This window comes from Neophocaena asiaeorientalis, unplaced genomic scaffold, assembly GCF_003031525.2.
Source record: "Neophocaena asiaeorientalis asiaeorientalis breed wild unplaced genomic scaffold, Neophocaena_asiaeorientalis_V1.1 scaffold59, whole genome shotgun sequence".
In the NCBI taxonomy this organism is placed as follows: domain Eukaryota; kingdom Metazoa; phylum Chordata; class Mammalia; order Artiodactyla; family Phocoenidae; genus Neophocaena; species Neophocaena asiaeorientalis.
The window spans coordinates 1,285,595-1,304,440 of record NW_020174268.1 but is presented as its reverse complement, the minus strand read 5'-3'; the positions used below and the strand labels follow the sequence as shown (position 1 = coordinate 1,304,440).

General features: G+C 44.1%; 1 protein-coding gene across 5 annotated transcripts in view; it reads left to right on the top strand.

Moving 5' to 3' along the window:
* ENOX1 (ecto-NOX disulfide-thiol exchanger 1) overlaps window positions 1-18,846 on the top strand; it is a 590,187-nt gene that overhangs the window by 422,744 nt on the left and 148,597 nt on the right. For all 5 annotated transcript variants that reach the window (XM_024755644.1, XM_024755643.1, XM_024755640.1 and 2 more), the window contains 3 exons: window positions 9,580-9,750; window positions 11,169-11,375; window positions 15,000-15,233. In XM_024755644.1, coding sequence (XP_024611412.1) covers window positions 9,580-9,750; window positions 11,169-11,375; window positions 15,000-15,233 — 612 coding nt within the window. The remainder of the gene's footprint in view (window positions 1-9,579; window positions 9,751-11,168; window positions 11,376-14,999; window positions 15,234-18,846) is intronic.

Below are 18,846 nucleotides of genomic sequence, written 5' to 3'. Positions count from 1 at the left end.
TATTTGTTTTTCTCTTTCTGACTTACTTCACTCTGTATGACAGACCCTAGGTCCATCCACCTCACCACAAATAACTCAATTTCGTTTCTTTTTATGGCTGAGTAATATTCCATTGTATATATGTGCCACATCTTCTTTTTCCATTCATCTGTCGAGGGACACTTAGGTTGCTTCCATGTCCTGGCGCCTGTAAATAGAGCTGCAATGAACACTGTGGTACTTGACTCTTTTTGAATTATGGTTTTCTCAGTGTATGTGCCCAGTAGTGAGATTGCTGGGTCGTATGGTACTTTTATTTTTAGTTTTTTAAGGAACCTCCATACTGTTCTCCATAGTGTCTGTATCAATTTACATTCCCACCAGTAGTGCAAGAGGGTTCCCTTTTCTCCACACTCTCTCCAGCATCTGTTGTTTGTAGATTTTCTGATGATGCCCATCCTAACTGGTGTGAGGTGATACCTCATTGTAGTTTTGATTTGCATTTCTCTAATAATTAGTGATGCTGAGCAGCTTCTCATGTGCTTCTTGGCCATCTGTATGTCTGCTTTGGAGAAATGTCTATTTAGGTCTTCTGCCCATTTTTGGAGTGGGCTGTGTGTTTTTTTAATATTGAGCTGCATGAGCTGTTTATATATTTTGGGGATTAATCCTTTGTCCATTGATTCGTTTGCAAATATTTTCTCCCATTCTGAGGGTTGTCTTTTCGTCTGGTTTGTAGTTTCCTTCACTGTGCAAAACGTTTTAAGTTTCATTAGGTCCCAATTTTTTATTGTTGTTTTTATTTCCATTTCTCTAGGAGGTAGATCAAAACAGATCTCGCTGTGATTTATGTCAAAGAGTGTTCTGCCTGTGTTTTCCTCTAAGAGTTTTCAGTGTCCGGGCTTACATTTAGGTCTCTAATCCATTGTGAGTTTATTTTTCTGTATGTGGTTAGGGAGTGTTCTAATTTCATTCTTTTACATGTAGCTGTCCAGTTTTCCCAGCACCACTTATTGAAGAGGCTGTCTTTTCTCCACTGTATATTCTTGCCTCCTTTATCAAAAATAAGGTGACCATATTTGCGTGGATTTATCTCTGGGCTTTCTATCCTGTTCCCTTTATCTATATTTCTGTTTTTGTGCCAGTACCATACTGTCTTGATTACTGCAGCTTTGTAGTATAGTCTGAAGTCCGGGAGCCTGATTCCTCCAGCTCCATTTCTCTTCCTAAAGACTGCTTTGGCTCTTTGGGGTGTTTTATGTTTCCATACAAATTGTGAAATTTTTTGTTCTAGTTCTGTGACAAATGCCAGTGGTAGTTTGATAGGGATTGCATTGAAACTGTAGATACCTTTGAGTAGTATAGTCATTTTCACAATGTTGATTCTTCCAATCCAAGAACCTGTTATATCTCTCCATCTGTTTGTATCATCTATAATTTCTTTCATCAGTGTCTTATAGTTCTGCATACAGGTCTTCTGTCTCCTTAGGTAGGTTTATTCCTAGGTATTTTATTCGTTTTGTTGCAATGGTAAATGGGAGCGTTTCCTTAAATTCTGTTTCAGATTTTTCATCATTAGTGTATAGGACTGCCAGAGATTTCTGTGCATTAATTTTGTATCCTGCTACTTTACCAAATTCATTGATTAGCTCTAGCAGTTTTCTGGTAGCTTCTTTAGGATTCTCTATGTATAGTATCATGTCATCTGCAAACAGTGACAGCTTTACTTCTTCTTTTCCAATTTGGATTCTTTTCATTTCTTTTTCTTTGATTGCTGTGGCTAAAACTTCCAAAACTCTGTTGAATAAAGGGGGTAAGAGTGGGCAACCTTGTCTTGTTCCTGATCTTAGAGGAAATAGTTTCAGTTTTTCACCATTGAGAACGATGGTGGCTGCGGGTTTGTTATCTATGGCCTTTATTATGTTGAGGTAAGTTCCCTCTATGCCCACTTTCTGGAGGGTTTTTATCATAAATGGGTGTTGAATTTTCTCGAAAGCTTTCTCTGCATCTATTGAGATGATCATATGGTTTTTCTCCTTCAGTTTGTTAATATGGTGCATCACATTGATTGATTTGCTTACACTGAAGAATCCTTGCATTCCTGGGATAAACCCCACTTGATCATGGTGTATGATCCTTTTAATATGCCGTTGGATTCTGTTTGCTAGTATTTTGTGGAGGATTTTTGCATCTATGTTCATCAGTGATATTGGCTGGCCTGTAGTTTTCTTTCTTTGTGACATCTTTGGTTTTGGTATCAGGACGATGGTGGCCTCGTAGAAAGAGGTTGGGAGTGTTCCTCCCTCTGCTATATTTTGGAAGAGTTTGAGAAGGATAGGTGTTAGCTCTTCTCTGAATGTTTGATAGAATTCACCTTTGAAGCCGTCTAGTTCTGGGCTTTTGTTTGTTGGAAGATTTTTAAGCAGAGTCTCAATTTCATTGCTTGTGGTTGGTCTGTTTATATTTTCTGTTTCTTGCTGATTCAGTCTCGGAAGGTTGTGCTTTTCTAAGAATTTGTTAATTTCTTCCAGGTTGTCCATTTTATTGGCATATAGTTGCTTATAGTAATCTCTCACGATCCTTTGTATTTCTGCAGTGTCAGTTGTTACTTCTCCTTTTTCATTTCTAATTCTATTGATTTCAGTCTTCTCCCTTTTTTTCTTGATGAGTCTGGCTAATGGTTTATCAATTTTGTTTATCTTCTCAAAGAACCAGCTTTTAGTTTTATTGATCTTTGCTATTGTTTTCTTCGTTTCTTTTTCATTTATTTCTGATCTGATCTTTATGTTCTTTCCTTCTGCTAATTTTGGTTTTTTTTTTATTCCTCTAATTCCTTTAGGTTTAAGGTTAGGTTGTTTATTTGAGATGTTTCTTCTTTCTTGAGGTAGGGTTGTATTGCTATAAACTTCCCTCTTAGAACTGCTTTTGCTGCATCCTATAGGTTTTCGGTTGCCGTATTTTCATTCTCATTTGTGTCTAGGTAGATTTTGATTTCCTCTTTGATTTCTTCAGTGATCTCTTGGTTATTTGGTAGTGTATTGTTTAGCCTCCATGTGTTTGCATTTTTTACAGATGTTTTCCTGTAATTGATATCTAGTCTCATAGCGTTGTGGTCGGAAAAGATACTTGATATGATTTCAGTTTTCTTAAATTTTTAAATTTACCAAGGCTTGATTTGTGACCCAAGATATGATCTATCCTGGAGAATGTTCCATGAGCACTTGAGAAGAAAGTGTATTCTCTTGTTTTTGGATGGAATGTCCTATAAATATCAATTAAGTCCATCTTGTTTAATGTATCATTTAAAGCTTGTGTTTCCTTATTTATTTTCATTTTGGATGATCTGTCCATTGGTGAAAGTGGGGTGTTAAAGTCCCCTACTATGATTGTGTTACTCATGATTTCCCCTTTTATGGCTGTTAGTATTTGCCTTATGTATTGAGGTGCTCCTATGTTGGGTGCATAAATATTTACAATTGCTATATCTTCTTGTTGGATTGATCCCTTGATCATTATGTAGTGTCCTTCTTTGTCTCTTGTAATAGTCTTTATTTTAAAGTCTATTTTGTGTGTTATGAGAATTGCTACTCCAGCTTTTTTTTCATTTCCATTTGCATGGAATGTCTTTTTCCATCCCTTCACTTTCAGTCTGTATGTGTCCCTGGGTCTGAAGTGGGTCTCTTCTAGACAACATATATATGGGTCTTGTTTTTGTATCCATTCAGCCAGTCTATGTCTTTTGGTTGAGCATTTAATCCATTTACCTTTAAGGTAGTTATGATATGTATGTTCTGTTACCATTTTCTTAATTGTTTTGGGTTTGTTATTTTAGGTCTTTTCCTTCTCTTGTGTTTCTTGCCTAGAGAAGTTTCTTTAGCATTTTTAAAGCTGGTTTGGTGGTGCTGAATTCTCTTAGCTTTTGCTCGTCTGTAACGGTTTTAATTTCTCTGTCAAATCTGAACGAGATCCTTGCTGGGTAGAGTAATCTTGGTTGTAGCTTTTTCCCTTTCATTACTTTAAATATGTCCTGCCAGTCCCTTCTGGCTTGCAGAGTTTCTGCTGAAAGATCAGCTGTAAACCTTGTGGGGATTCCCTTGTGTGTTATTTGTTGTTTTTCCCTTGCTGCTTTTAATATTTTTTCTTTGTATTTAATTTTTGATAGTTTGATTACTGTTTGTCTTGATGTGTTTCTCCTTGGATTTATCCTGTATGGGACTGTCTGTGCTTCCTGGAGTTGACTGACTATTTCCTTTCCCATATTAGGGAAGTTTTCAACTATACTCTCTTCAGATATTTTCTCAGTCCCTTTCTTTTTCTCTTCTTCTTCTGGGACCCCTATAATTCATACGTTGGTGCGTTTAATGTCCTATAGGTCTCTGAAACTGTCCTCAGTTCTCTTCATTCTTTTTTCTTTATTCTACTCTGCAGTAGTTATTTCCACTCTTTTATCTTCCAGGTCACTTATCCATTCTTCTGCCTCAGTTATTCTACTATTGATTCCTTCTAGAGAATTTTTCATTTCATTTATTGTGTTGTTCATCATTGTTTGTTTGCTCTTTAGTTCTTCTAGGTCCCTGTTAAACTTTTCTTGTATTTTCTCCATTCTATTTCCAAGATTTTGGATCATCTTTACTATCATGACTTTGAATTCTTTTTCAGGTAGACTGCCTATTTCCTCTTAATTTGTTTGGTTTGGTGGGTTTTTACCTTGCTCCTTCATCTCCTGTGTGTTTCTCTGTCTTCTCATTTTGCTTCTCTTACTGTGTTTGGGGGGTCTCCTTTGCACAGTCTGCAGGTTTGTAGTTCCTGTTGTTTTTGGTGTCTGCCCCCAGTGGCTAAGTTTGGTTCAGTGCATTGTGGGGGTTTCCTGGTGGAGTGGACTGGTGCCTGTGTTCTGGTGGATGAGGTTGAATCTTGTCTTTCTGGTGGGCAGGGCCATGTCTGGTGGTGTATTTTGGGGAGACTGTGACCTAATTATGATTTTAGGCAGCTTCTCTGCTAATGGGTGGGGTTGTGTTCCTGTCTTGCTAGTTGTTTGGCATAGGGTGTCCAGCACTGGAGCTTGCTGGTTGTTCAGTGGAGCTGGGTCTTAGCATTGAGCTGGAGATCTCTGGGAGAGCTTTCACTGTTTGATATTACGTGGAGCTGGGAGGTCTCTGGTGGACCAATGTCCTGAACTCGGCTCTCCCACCTCAGAGACACAGGCCTGACACCCAGCCAGGGCACCAAAGATCCTGTCAGCCACATGGCTCAGAAGAAAAGGGAGAAAGAAAGAAGGAAAAAAATTAAGTTATTAAAATGAAAAATTTAAAAACAATTATTAAAAATAAAAGAAAATTAAAAAGTAATAAAAAGAAGAAAAAAAGAAAGAAGAGAGCAACCAAACCAAAAAACAAATCCACCAATGATAACAAGCACTAAAAAGCCATACTGAAAAAAAAAAAAAAAATCAGACAGAACCTTAGGACAAATGGTAAAAGCAAAGCTATACAGACAAAATCACACAAAGTTCACCTCCTCAATTTTGGGATGATTGGTTGTCTATTCAGGTATTCCACAGACACAGGGTACATCGAGTTGGTTGTGGAGCTTTAATCCGCTGCTTCTGAGGCTGCTGGGAGAGATTTCCCTTTCTCTTCTTTGTTCTCACAGCTCCCAGGGGCTCAGCTTTGGATTTGGCCCCGCCTCTGCGTGTAGGTCGACGGAGGGTGTCTGTTCTTCGCTCAGACAGGACGGGGTTAAAGGAGCCGCTGATTCGTGGGCTCTGGCTCATTCAGGCCGCGGGGGAGGGAGGGGCACGGAGTGCGGGGCGGGCCTGCGTCGGCAGAGGCCGTCGTGACGTTGCACCAGCCTGAGGCGCGCCGTGCGTTCTACCGGAGGAGTTGACCCTGCATCCCGGGACCCTGGCAGTGGCGGGCTGCACAGGCTCCCCGGAAGCGGGGTGTGGATAGTGACCTGTGCTGGCACACAGGCATCTTGGTGGCGGCAACAGCAGCCTTAGCGTCTCACATCCGTCTCTGGGGTCCGCGCTGATAGCCGCGGCTCGTGCCCGTCTCTGGAGCTTGTTTAGGCGGTGCTCTGGATCCCCTCTCCTTGCGCACCCCGAAGCAATGGTCTCTTACCTCTTTGGCAGCTCCAGACCTTTCCCCGGACTCCTTCCCGGCTAGCTGTGGCACACTAACCCCCTTCAGGCTGTGTTCAGGCCGCCAACCCCAGTCCTCTCCCTGCGCTCCGACCGAAGCCCTCAGCTCCCAGCCCCGCCCGCCCCGGCGGGTGAGCAGACAAGCCTCTCGGGCTGGTGAGTGCCGGTCGGCACCGATCCTCTGTGCGGGAATCTCCCCGCTTTGCCCTCCACGCTCGTGTTGCTGCTGTGCTCTCCACCGTGGCTCTGAAGCTTCCCTTCCGCCACCCGCAGTCTCCACCCGCGAAGGGGCTTCTTAGTGTGTGGAAACCTTTCCTCCTTCACAGCTCCCTCCCACTGGTGCAGGTCCCGACCCTATCCTTTTGTCTCTGTTTACTCTTTTTTCTTTTGCCCTACCCAGGTACGTGGGGAGTTTCTTGCCTTTTGGGAGGTCTGAGGTCTTCTGCCAGCCTTCAGTAGGTGTTCTGTGGGAGCTGTTCCACATGTAGATGTGTTTCTGATGTATTTGTGGGGAGGACGGTGATCTCCACGTCTTACTCCTCCGCCATCTTGAAGGTCTTCAAAGGGTGCATTCTGCTGATCTTGGAGAGTCTCCTGGAGAGGCTGGGGGTGGCTGTGTCTCCTGCTGGGGACACAGACAGTAGCCTAGCAGCAGCCACACTCAAAAACTCCTACCCTGTGGAAGCCGGAAGACACTGCTGGCAGGTGCCTGGTGAGATCCTCCTGTGCTCTTGGAGAAAACAATTTTCATCTGTTCATATATTGTTAAAAAGTAATGGGTTCATACTTTTTTTTTAAAGTCTAATCCTTCCCACTTCTTCCTCTCAAATACTGAATCTCAGATCCTTTGATGTGCAGCATAATTGAAGTGTTAATTCCTTGCTAAGCTCTTTTCAAGCTACTACACTCACCATGCAGATTTCATTCCACCCCACAGTCTCTTTGTATTAATGTCTCAGAAAAAGCAAAGTAACTCTTGCTCTGTATTCAAATATTTTGCCCAAGAGTAGTATCTTTTGTCTCCATTCCTGAAGATGTGTTTATTTATTTGGCCTTCAAAAAGAAAACACAAGTCTGCTACAACTAAAAGAGAATGCAAGAACTGGGCTTCTCGTCTCATTTTGGGAAACATCTGGTTATTGTAATTCACGGAGCTCTCATGCGGTCCTGAGTGGTTTCAGCCTTAAATCACCCTGTGTTGGCAAACAATAGTAAGGGCCGGGCCAGGAAAGGAACAGACCAATCTCATGTACGGAATGAGATTAAATAAAGGCATCAGCGTGCCAGTATTCCCATTACCAATATTTCTGTTTCTGATATATCCTCCTGAGAAGCCAATGTGTTATTTCAGTGATGTTGACGTTGGAAGCCATTCTGCTGTTCTGGAGCTCCCCTTTAGAATTGACATCGGGATCAGAAGGCTACATCTTGGTTTGTTTTAAAGAGTAGAGTACATTTGTGGTAGTGGCATGTTATTAGGTCAATGATCTAGTTGGGTCATTCTAGGTGGAAACTTCGAAGTGGTTAAAAGAGATGTTTTTATATCCGGAGCCAGAGACCTGGACCCTAGTTCTGACTCTGCCATTTGTTTGCTTTGTGATGATGGAAATTTTACTTTACTGCTTTAAGCCTCGATTACTTTAGCTGTGAAATGGGAATAACACCTGTGAAACTTGATGAAGATTTCAAACGAATAACCAAAGTGTGAGTCCTGCCTCTGTCACTTCCAAACTTTTATGTCATTTGTACTTCACTTTGTTTTGAACAATTATCAGTGAAGAATCCTGGAGTCCCAGGAGGCTAGTGCTCCAAGAGATTATCCACTCAAAAGCCCCGTGTGAGAGACGAAGAACCTGAGAACCATAATTATAGAAGTACCTCGAATGTCAGGGTGACTGCTTTGAAAGAGAATGCTTATTTGACATTTACACTGAGGGTTTCTTAAAAAAGGCCAAAACCAAGAAACAAACCCAAAACCCCACCTCATTTTCCTGAAGTAAGGCTGGTATGCAGTCAAATTAAATGGATTTCCTCATAAATGGGACAGCAGTCCTCTTGAGCTTATAAATCAGGATCACCCTGCTTATTCTGTTCGATCCAGAAGAGGAATGGAAATACCCAAAACAGCTGGAGGAAAAGCTATAATAAACTTCTTCCTAGAAAGGAAAAGTCCATGCTGGTCCTCTGTATCCCCTGGAGAGTCTTGGTAAACAAAGTCTGTAGTTGTCACTTCACCTGCCTCTGGGCTTATCTGACCTTTCAGCACAGGTAAGCAAAGGGTGAGGCCATGCAGGGGCCAAAGGCACGGGCTGGCTGGACGTGAAAACCACAAAGGACAGGGGGTGGGAGGGAAGAATAGGAATGGTCTAGAATAATGGGGAGAAAAGGAGAACAAGAGAAAGAAATTTCATCCCTGAGAACTATAGTGGAGGGTCACCACGGCTACTGCTGGGGGGCATCTGTGCTTCTGTTTGTCTACCTCCGAACAGTACCACACCACCAATGAGAGTATGTTTTCTGAAAACAGAAAAATTCTCAGGAGAGGGCTCCCCTTGCAGCTACTCTACAAACTCAATACATCTTAACAGTCCCTACTCTTAGAAAGGTCTTACTAATTAAAAAAATAAAAATAAAAAAAAATCCCTGAATATCACTTTTGAAATGACTTGCTTTATTATCCCACTAAAAAAAAAACATTCAGTGTTTACATTGGAAAACCCACCCTTTTTGTGCCCTTCCATTTTTTATGCAGGGCGTAAATTTGTATTTTTTATACAACAAATAAAGATTTCAGAAGGGTGGTCAATTATTTGCTGATTGAATTATAGGAAGAACGTGTGATTCTCCAATAGAACTCAGAAATGTATATAGCTAACATTATGCCCACATGTATCTAACCCAGCCTTAGTAATTATAATCACTCTTTGTTTTTTGTTTCCTGAGGGAAATAGGTTAGGTTGGACCTGAATGCATCATTTATAAAGTATGCACATATAAACTGAACTTTCTTAAATCGAGGTCACTTGGGTAAGAAGGCTCTTTTGACAAAACTGGGTTGACAGTTGTATTCACTGGGCACTTCAGTGTTCAATGATATTCTTCCCACATCCTGGGTCATAAGGCAGTCACATCTACATCAAAGTTAAGAAACAAGATCACGTTCACAGTAACAGCAAAGCTTCATGGTGTGTGCTTTTACACTTGAATATGCTGTGTTCTGTTCTGCCATGTTAATATTTTAAATAATATAGCTTCCTTTCCACGTAGTATTAAGTTCATCTTTTATTTTCTCTTTACCTTTCTGAAATAGCTTTCTATATTGCTATATTTATGCCAGGGGAAATTCCTAAAACATAGGAAGCATAAAGTCAAATCATCTTTGCAGGAAAACAGCAAAAGTAACAACAAAAACCGGTTTAAGATCCTCCAGCCAAAATGATATCTTGTGTACTTTACAGACTCAATCTGTGTACCAGGCTTTGATCCAGGCCTCAACATAATGACTGGGATCACCCCTATTAACCCAATGATACCAGGCCTGGGGCTGGTACCACCCCCACCAACAGAAGTGGCCGTCGTCAAAGAAATAATCCACTGCAAAAGCTGTACTCTTTTCCCCCAAAACCCAAGTAAGTGATACCTGTGAGAAGTATTTGATCATCGATTTAAGTTTCTTTCTTTTTTTACTACAGTATTGCATTCATTTTCAGATGTGACTCAAAGTTCTCCCACCTAGGTACACAGAGTGGGGATCGTTCTACAGCAGTCCTTCGTCTCTAGATCAAAACAAATATGTAGGTCCCTGTGTCCATCCAGGAGCTGAATTGACACCACGAGGGGAGCATGAGTGATTGGGGTGAACAGCCAGCATTAAGGACCTTTTTGCGCGCAACAAAGCCTAGCGTTTGCCGCAGATTGCAGTGTGAAATATGTGAACACTTCCATCCATCTTCACAAATGTGGGAGAGAAACTCTGAAATGCGTTTTGCTAGATGGAAAACGGAATTAATTTGGCAGTTAGCAATTTGGTGGTGGAGGGGAGCGGGGAGCCTGCATCTCAGAGTTCCTGGACCAGATTGCATTCGCTTGAAGGAAACATACATTTGATGAAATAAATAGGCCAGTTTGTTTTTTTGTTTTTTTAACTTAGTCTCTGATACTAAATTCATGGGCTTCAATAGCTGGGATTTTTTTTTATTCATATGAAATCAGTGTTGCCTTTTTAAAGTGGACTTTTCAGAAGATTGCTTTTTATCTTTTTATGCAGGCTCCCTCAGATTTAGTAGTTTGCTCATTTAAATGTGAATAATAAAAAAAAAAAAAGGAGAGGGTGGTTTCAGGCCTTGTGTTTCGCAGCCAAGTAAGTACTGCGCCTGCTTTCAGGCTCTGCTCCCTGTTCTGCCTTACTGCTCCATTATCCTGCAACCAGCCAAGGCAGACAACAACCATCGGTTTGTTTTTTTGTTTGCGGTACGCGGGCCTCTCACTGCTGTGGCCTCTCCCGTTGCGGAGCACAGGCTCCGGACGCGCAGGCTCAGCGGCCATGGCTCACGGGCCCAGCCGCTCCGCGGCATGTGGGATCTTCCTGGACCGGGGCACGAACCCGTGTCCCCCGCATTGGCAGGCGGACTCTCAACCACTGCACCACCAGGGAAGCCCAACCCTCGGTTTTTCGTCATGTTTTCATTTCATTATGCTCTGTACTTAATGAAGTTTTTTTAATCTTTTTTTTCTGATTTTCCGGGCCTCTGTATTATGAAGGAGAAATGAAATGATGGTAACATTTGCTTGATCTCTGTTCGCGGACGAGCATAGCCACTCTGTGTAGAAATGAACACAGAAAGTAGAGAAAGGTGGGGAGAAGGAGGGGACAGGCACTGAAAGCCAGGACATCCTGCCATCTGTGTAGATCACTCTAGAAATCCATCATTACTCAGAATGGAGAAAGGTAGTCTGTGAGTTTGACTTTCACCAGGTGAACCAGAAAAAAAAAAAAACAGGAACTATAACTAAAAGGCAAAACCCTCTGTTTTTTTGTGATTCTCAGATCTTCCACCTCCCTCCACAAGAGAACGACCTCCCGGGTGTAAGACCGTGTTTGTCGGGGGATTACCAGAAAACGCCACTGAGGAAATCATCCAAGAAGTCTTTGAGCAGTGCGGTGACATCACAGCGATTCGGAAAAGCAAGAAGAATTTTTGTCACATTCGCTTTGCCGAGGAGTTCATGGTTGATAAAGCCATTTACCTTTCTGGTACTTTGCATTACATAAGGGGGTTTTCTCGGTGCTTTGGGATGTTTTGTTACGTTAATATGAGCGTATTCCCTTTTGCCTTAATGCATAATAAAAGTCCTCACAGTTTGGGGCTGGAGAAGGAGGAATTCTGCCCTTAGGCTGCCAGAAGCTCCCTGTTAAGTCTGTGAATGCACGTATGTCCCTGCTTGCAGACATGGTGTCCCATCATCCAGGCTTTAGGAATTCTATCGAGTTTCTAATTAATATTCTCAAGTGCTTCTTAGATGAGAAGCAATATTATGAATACTGAGGACCATTATTATTATTGGATGTAATTCTCTGGGGGAATAAAGTCCTCTGTCAGCATAATTTCAGTTTTTCAGAAGTGGTTCACTTTCTAGACACCAGGGCACCAGATCAAGATGAGTACCTTGCAGACAGTGGTCCCCAGGCCTGAGGAGGAGGCCCAGGAAACCGCCCTGTTGCTAGTGCATTTAGCCTGGCTAAGCCCGCCCCACCATCCCTGCTTCCCTGGTGCCATTTATCAGGGAAATTCTTACAGAGGTTGAAATTAAGCCTCCTGCTGCCTTCCACCCTATGGGTGTTGGAGCAAATGTATGGAGCCTGTCAGCAAGGCCTTTGCCAAATCTAAGCATCGCAGAGCTGGTATTGAAATGTAGCTTTGGAAGGATGTCTTTTTAGATTTAACTCACTGCCATTCCCTCTCTGTCTCCATCTGCATATTTCAGTCTGTCACTCTGCACATTACTTCCCTCTTCCAGAGGCAAAGCTAGTGGGGAAAAGTGGGAAAAGAAGAGGGGAAAAATATCTGAACATCACTACCAGGTTTACCTAACTCTGCAGTCAGCCCCGATGACCATAAAATTGTCTTGCAAACCCCAGAAGCCTTGGGGTTATTCCAACACTGAAGAGACTTTCCTGAGCTAGATAGTGACCTAGAGAACTTTAAAACCCTTATTCCAATAAAACCTGACAGTGGAAAAGAAAGCCTGAAAGTATTCCAGAATGGAGGGGGACGATAAAACATCAAATAAAAATACAACACTCGGATCTCTCACAAAGTCTTGAGCTACAGCATCAGAGTAATCTATTAGACAACTGGGGATTCTATTGAGTGTATGGCACTGGCTTTCACTGGCAAGATAACCTCTCTCTGAGCCTCTCCTTTCTCTTCTGCAAAATCGAGATAGTAATAGTGCTACCTCATCGGATTGCTATGCGGATTGAATCAAAATAAGGCATATTAAGTGCCTAGCAGGGCACGTGCAACATGGGAACCATTCAGTAAGTGGTTGTTTTTAACACAAATATCCTGATGATGATAGAGAAGGAACCCTGCCCTGGGAATTTGGGTTCTAATCACAGCTCCACCAAATACAACTATGGCTTTACCCCCACCTGATTAAATGAAAGGGCTACAGTAAATCAAAGGTGTTTTTCAACACTGGCATAACATAATGTTTAGACCCAATCAGAAGACTCATAGTACATTGCCAAAAGATGAACAGTTCCAAATGTAGGCACATGAAAGTTTCAGATTTATGCCTTGATGCTATATTTTTTTCAAGCTCCGACCCGGGCCCCTGCCTGACTACCCCTTGGCATCCCACAGCAAAGGCCTCACCTCCAGCCGACCTGCCTGAGTACACAGGGGGTCTCCCAGCTCTGCCTGGGCTGCCCTGGCAAGGTTGCAGCATGGTCCTGGGAAGATCTGAAAGGCTGACTGGGAGGGGCAGGAAGGAAGGCAAGCTGCCGCTCTTACGTAAGAGCTCCCGCAAGCCCTAGCCCAGCTGGATGGCCTAATTTTAGGACCACAATCACATTTGAGGGCCAAGCTAATTTTAGACCCAGCCTCATCACGGGCTCTTTTAAGGCCTTAATGATGGTGTTGTGATGAAAGAGAGGGTGATTTTTGGAACCAGAAATGTCTGAAAAGTGATGCTCTGGACATGACCAGGGGAAAGTTGCTTGGCCAGTTGGGACAGCTGGCCAGTCTTAGGCCATTCTGCCTGCTCAGCTGTTATGTATATATCACCACGGCCTGCTGATTTGTTAAATTTCCACAGCCCACAACCAAAATATACTCTGCTTTAGCATTAATTCTGCTCCTCTGTGATCAGATGTTTGCTTTTTTTTTTTTTCTTTTTGCTTGTGAACACTTTTTTCAAAATTTATTTTCTAACATCTTTATTGGGGTATAATTGCTTTACAATGGTGTGCTAGTGTCTGCTGTATCACAAAGTGAATCAGCTATACGTGTACATACATCCCCAAATCCCCTCCCTCTTGAGATGTTTGCGTTTTTGATAGGTATTGTTATGTCTTCCCAGTTGTAGAGAGACAATACCTTTTAAACCTGGGAGTGAGAAGGTCATAACAGGAATCAGACTTGAGATCTGTTTCACATTTGTAACTTTTCAAAGGTGTGAAGTACCCTACTGGGGAGAAGCCAGCCTCTCCTGGGATTTTTCAGCTGAGTTTCAACCCCAAATGCTAAAATAATCCATTAAAATCTACCACAAGGTCCTGAGCATCAGTGCAGTGCAGCCTAGCATTTCACAGTGGTGTCTCATTTGCAAAGTCCCTGCACAGCAAAAGTGCTTATTTTGCTCTCTCTTCTGGCAGCCCCTGTCAGCAGGGATCCTGCTGGGACCTGAATTTATGTTTTTAAAAATCTGAGTACCCCAAACTGAAGAGCAACCTCAAAACCAAACCTCCTTCCCTTGAAGTTAGTCTGGCGGCCTGGTTTCAGTTCTGTTTGTGTTGATTTCTCAGATCAAGTTTCTGCTTATAATCTTTATAAGTTGTGTAGCTCACAGTAAATCCCCCAAAGACTTCCAGGCCCATTTTTTTGGTCTAGCTCTGGGCTCTCACACGGGCTCCTGTGGCCTTCAAAGATTGCATGGACAATTTGCACAGTGCTGCGTGCCAGATGAGGTGCTGGAGGGGCTGTAAGGAAGGCCGCGGTGAGGCCTCTTGATTGAAGGTAAAATATTCTCCTGTGTGCCCCAGAGGATAAGTGGAAATAAAACAGTATTGCAAAATTGCCTCGGTAATTGTGGCTTTTGCAGCTGCCGAGAGAGAATGGAGCAAGCAGCATTTTCTAGGAGAATGAATTAACAGCCTGTGATCTTTTTAAATATCATAGATAATATTTATTAGCTCGCACTCCACCTCTTTCTAAAAAATAAAAGAGGGCTTATGCAACAGAGTTACAGTAAATTGAAAATATAAAATTGAGGCCATAAAAAGTGGAGGGGGGAAAAAAGCTACATGCCCAATATTTTTCTGATCTTCCTGGAAGCCAGAAGGAAGAAGGAGTTAGGATAAGTGCCCTGGTTCTTGAGATCATCCTCTTGGCAACATTGGCTTGAAGACCCCTCCCACTGGAGCGTTTATCCCCAAATCTATAATAGGCGTACCTTGGGCCGCGCTTCCGCTTCCGGATGGCCTCGGAGGGTAACAGCTTCCCACCTCGTATGGGAAGGATGTCCTCTGTAAGGGAAAAAGAAATCAGTGAGAGCTCCCCTGGCGCGCCTTGAGGGCCCGGCCCCGACTGTGACAGTCGTGCGTGACAGTGTTGTGACAGTGGGATGTGACCCGCCTTCCCACTGGTTTCAGGTTACCGGATGCGCTTAGGGTCTAGCACGGACAAAAAGGACTCAGGCCGACTGCACGTGGACTTCGCCCAGGCCCGGGACGACTTCTACGAGTGGGAGTGCAAGCAGAGGATGCGCGCCCGCGAGGAGCGGCACCGGCGCAAGCTGGAGGAGGACCGGCTGCGGCCGCCCTCGCCGCCGCCCATCATGCACTACTCAGAGCACGAGGCCGCGCTCTTGGCCGAGAAGCTGAAAGGTAGGAGCTGCACGCGTTTGCTTCCTCCGCCGCCCCGCCTGCCATGGCCCGCCGCCAGGGAAACAGAGAGATCCCCAGGCGCCGGGCCCAGGCGTTTCTCCTGTCCCTACGCGTGCTGAGTTCATGGGACCGGGGTCCCCCGTGCTTCCTCCTGCTGCCTGGACAGAGCCGTGCCCCTGCCCAGCCCTCTCCCCTGCCTTCTCCCTGAATGTGTGTGTATATTTCAACCAAACTCAAGCAGAGGGGGGCAGAAGAGCCCTCCGCGCTAGCCCCATAGCAGGCCACCATCTGACTTCCTACCCCTGTTGAATGAACCAGTGCCTCCTCCTGCAGGCGGGCAGGTCCCGGGGCTCCTCCAGGTCTGTAGTTTGCACCTCTGCTGGCCTCTTAAGAAAGCCCCCCCACACACACACACACCAGGCTCGTCTGCAACCGTGCTGGGGCCCGTGCAGAACAGAAGAGAAATGTAGAATAGGCTCCCTGTCTAGAGATGGAGGGGAAGGGACCCGCCTAAGGTCTACGGAAGAATTAGAACTAGAAGTGGGCACGTGTCATTTCTTTGACTGTTTTCTGTGCTCCTCTCCCGGGTTTGAGGCCCTGGGGGATAAAGACAGAGAGACGGAGGCTTTAGTACCTGCCACAGTGAACTACAGATGACTGGGGAGAGGCCCGATTTGGAAGGTAGGATGACATGTGTGTCAGTTCTGATCCATTATTGAGCAGAGTTGTTTGACTCCAGCAACGTGGGTGTACTTACAGGCAAGTGATGGTCACACCCTCCTCAGTCCGTTGGGCGTGTCAGGTTTCGATGAAAAAACAGGTCGTGGTCGCTGGCCACCATGAACTGTAGTACAAAGCCAAGGAAGGACATGACTGTCAACCAGCATATGAGCAACGTGCTCTGGGAACTCACGGACAAGTGTGAGTGGTGGTGATGACAGTGTCAAGAAAGTCTTCACAGAGGAGGCAGAACTTGAACCTTGCAGGATAAACAAGATTTGTTTCCCCAGGAGAAGAAAGGGCCTAAAGACATTCTTGTCAGAGGCTGGAGCTCAAAGAGTAAAGACAGAAGGAGGCAGAGGGGAATTGGGCACAGGCGGAGAAAGGCAAGTCGCCTCCTCGGGGGAACAGAGGGAAGGTGAAGCTGGGAAAGCAGCCTGAGGCCAGAAGGTGAAGGCCGGAGGGCTGCCACCGGATTTGGGTTTTATTCCATAAACAATGGAGAAGTCATTAGGAGAGGAGAGATGCGATTGATCCTTGGAGTGTTTTAGAGCACAGCTGGCAGTGTTTAAAGTGGATTGGATGTTTTCACTAAAGGAAATATGAAAAGCTGCCTGAAACCTATTTTAGGAAGATAGGAAGTTGACATTCTGTTTCTTTAAAAAAAGCATTTAAGGGCTTCCCTGGTGGCACAGCAGTTGAGAGTCTGCCTAACGATGCAGGGGACACGGGTTCGTGCCCCGGTCCGGGAAGATCCCACACGCCGTGGAGCAGCTGGGCCCGTGAGCCATGGCTGCTGAGCCTGCGCGTCCAGAGCCTGTGCTCCGCAACGGGAGAGGCCCGCGTACTGCACAAAAAGAAAAAAAAAAAAAAAAAAAATTCTAGCCCTCATCCCCTGCTCCAGCCTTGGGAACCCCTAATCAGATGCAGTTGCCACTGAAACTGTTGACTTGGGGGAAAAAAAAAAAAGAAAAACACCTCACATTGTAAGAGCTGTGAGTTGAGTTTATTCAGTGTCTTATTGAGGACTCTAGCTCAGGGGACAGCCTCTCAGCTCTGAGGAAATTTTCCAAAGAGGTAACGGAGGAAGTCGGTATATATGTGATTTTGGTGAAGGGGGTGCCTGTACCCAAGCACACATCTTAGGAGAAGGATGCTGCTAGTCACAAGGAACAGGTATCTTAGTTAATGGCTCTAGTACTTTTCTAAGTGTGGGAAGATGCAAGAATTTGGGTTCATAAAAGTTCCTTCTGAAAATATCTACCCATGTGGAAGCCTGTTCTTCCAGTTTCCCCAGAGCACAGAGTGCCGCATTCCTTTTCTCTGCCCTGCATTCCTTTCAGGGTGTGTTGAAGGTCAGTGACTGCAGTGGCTAATGACCTGATCCTTGTAGAACCTTCTTTAGTTGACGTAACCATAGAGCACCTCTTCCTGATGCCCTTGGCATAGGCTCTGCTGCTCCGAGAAGGCGTGTCTTACCATCATAGGCTGTGGCTGTCCCTTTCATGAAAAGCACATAAAATGCACACGCAGACGTCCTCACTTTTCCATTCAGACTAGAATCCGTAGGGAGTGGGCAGAATGAGAAAGAGCAACATTCTCAAGCAGGAATGTTGATTTTGGAACAAATAACTTTTTCTTTAATTAATTAAAGATGGTGTAATTATTACACCATCCAGTACATGGTGTAGTATCACCTCACCTAATGAGCTGCATCAGCTAAACTGTATTCGATCGTGTCCACACCTAGAAGTGACAAAAACTAGCACCTTGGCACCGTGACCCCGTGGAGGAGTTTCAGGAAAGTTTGGCATCTACGTTAGGTTCTCACCCCACCTCTGCCAGGCTTACACGCAAAGACACACAGAAGTGTCTTTGCGTGTAAGAGTTCCACAGCATTGCCTTTCCTGTTAAAGGATGGCAGATTGGGAAGTCAGTTTGGTAAAGTCATTTGCAAACCTTGCCATTTCAAAACTGTATATTTATATAGATGAGTATAATTTGAAGAATTTAGGAGCCGTACTTTTGCCAAGTACTGTGTGATCCCTTGAGGAGAGAACAGATTGGAAATTTTAATAGATGGCAGTTACAGTAGAATGAGCTAGATGGGGCGACATCTTAGGCAACAGTCAGGTAATATCAAGCATGACAATTTCAACCCAAGCACAGAGTCTGGAGTATAAACAGCATTTAATTGCTTAGGAAATTGGCTGCCTCTGAGAGGAAATCCACTCCATGCTCCTGATAACGCAGCAGAGCCAGACAGCAGGAGCCAGGGAAACTGTTTCCCTGAAGATGATTTCCTTGATGTGGGGATGTAAAACACCATCAAGACCTCAGGTAAAAAAAAAAGCCCAGATCAGAAAGGAAATGGAAATACGATCTGAAAATACCTAATTGGATTTGACTTTTTTTCCTCCCCTGAGAAATCTTGCTATCTCAGGTTTATTACAAGCATTTTTTCCCCCATTTTACACCATACTCGTTTAGCCTTACAATTTTCTTGTGGAAAATCAGCTTTATCCAGCAAAATCTGTACTGGCCAAGTCTTTACTATAACCGACAAGGACCTCCATATCCTGCCCGGTGGTAAAACTATGCATACAGTAGATGCTCAGTAAATTAATTCCTGTCTCTGTTTCTTAGCTGTTTGGAGCTATGAGCGTGTTGCATTTCCGGCCAACAGTGCTGCCAGGCGTGATGGGAAGTGTAGGGAAGTGCGATGTGCCCTCGGCCATCATTCCACTCACTCCACAAGTATTCGCTGAGCTCTTTGCCATGTCCCTGGCACTGTGATGCCAGGGAAGCAGCACACAAAGCCCCTGCCTCACAGAGTTTAGGTGTAGTTTAGGTTTCTTGAGTGACAGAGGCAGTTACAAAGCTCTTCCCACTA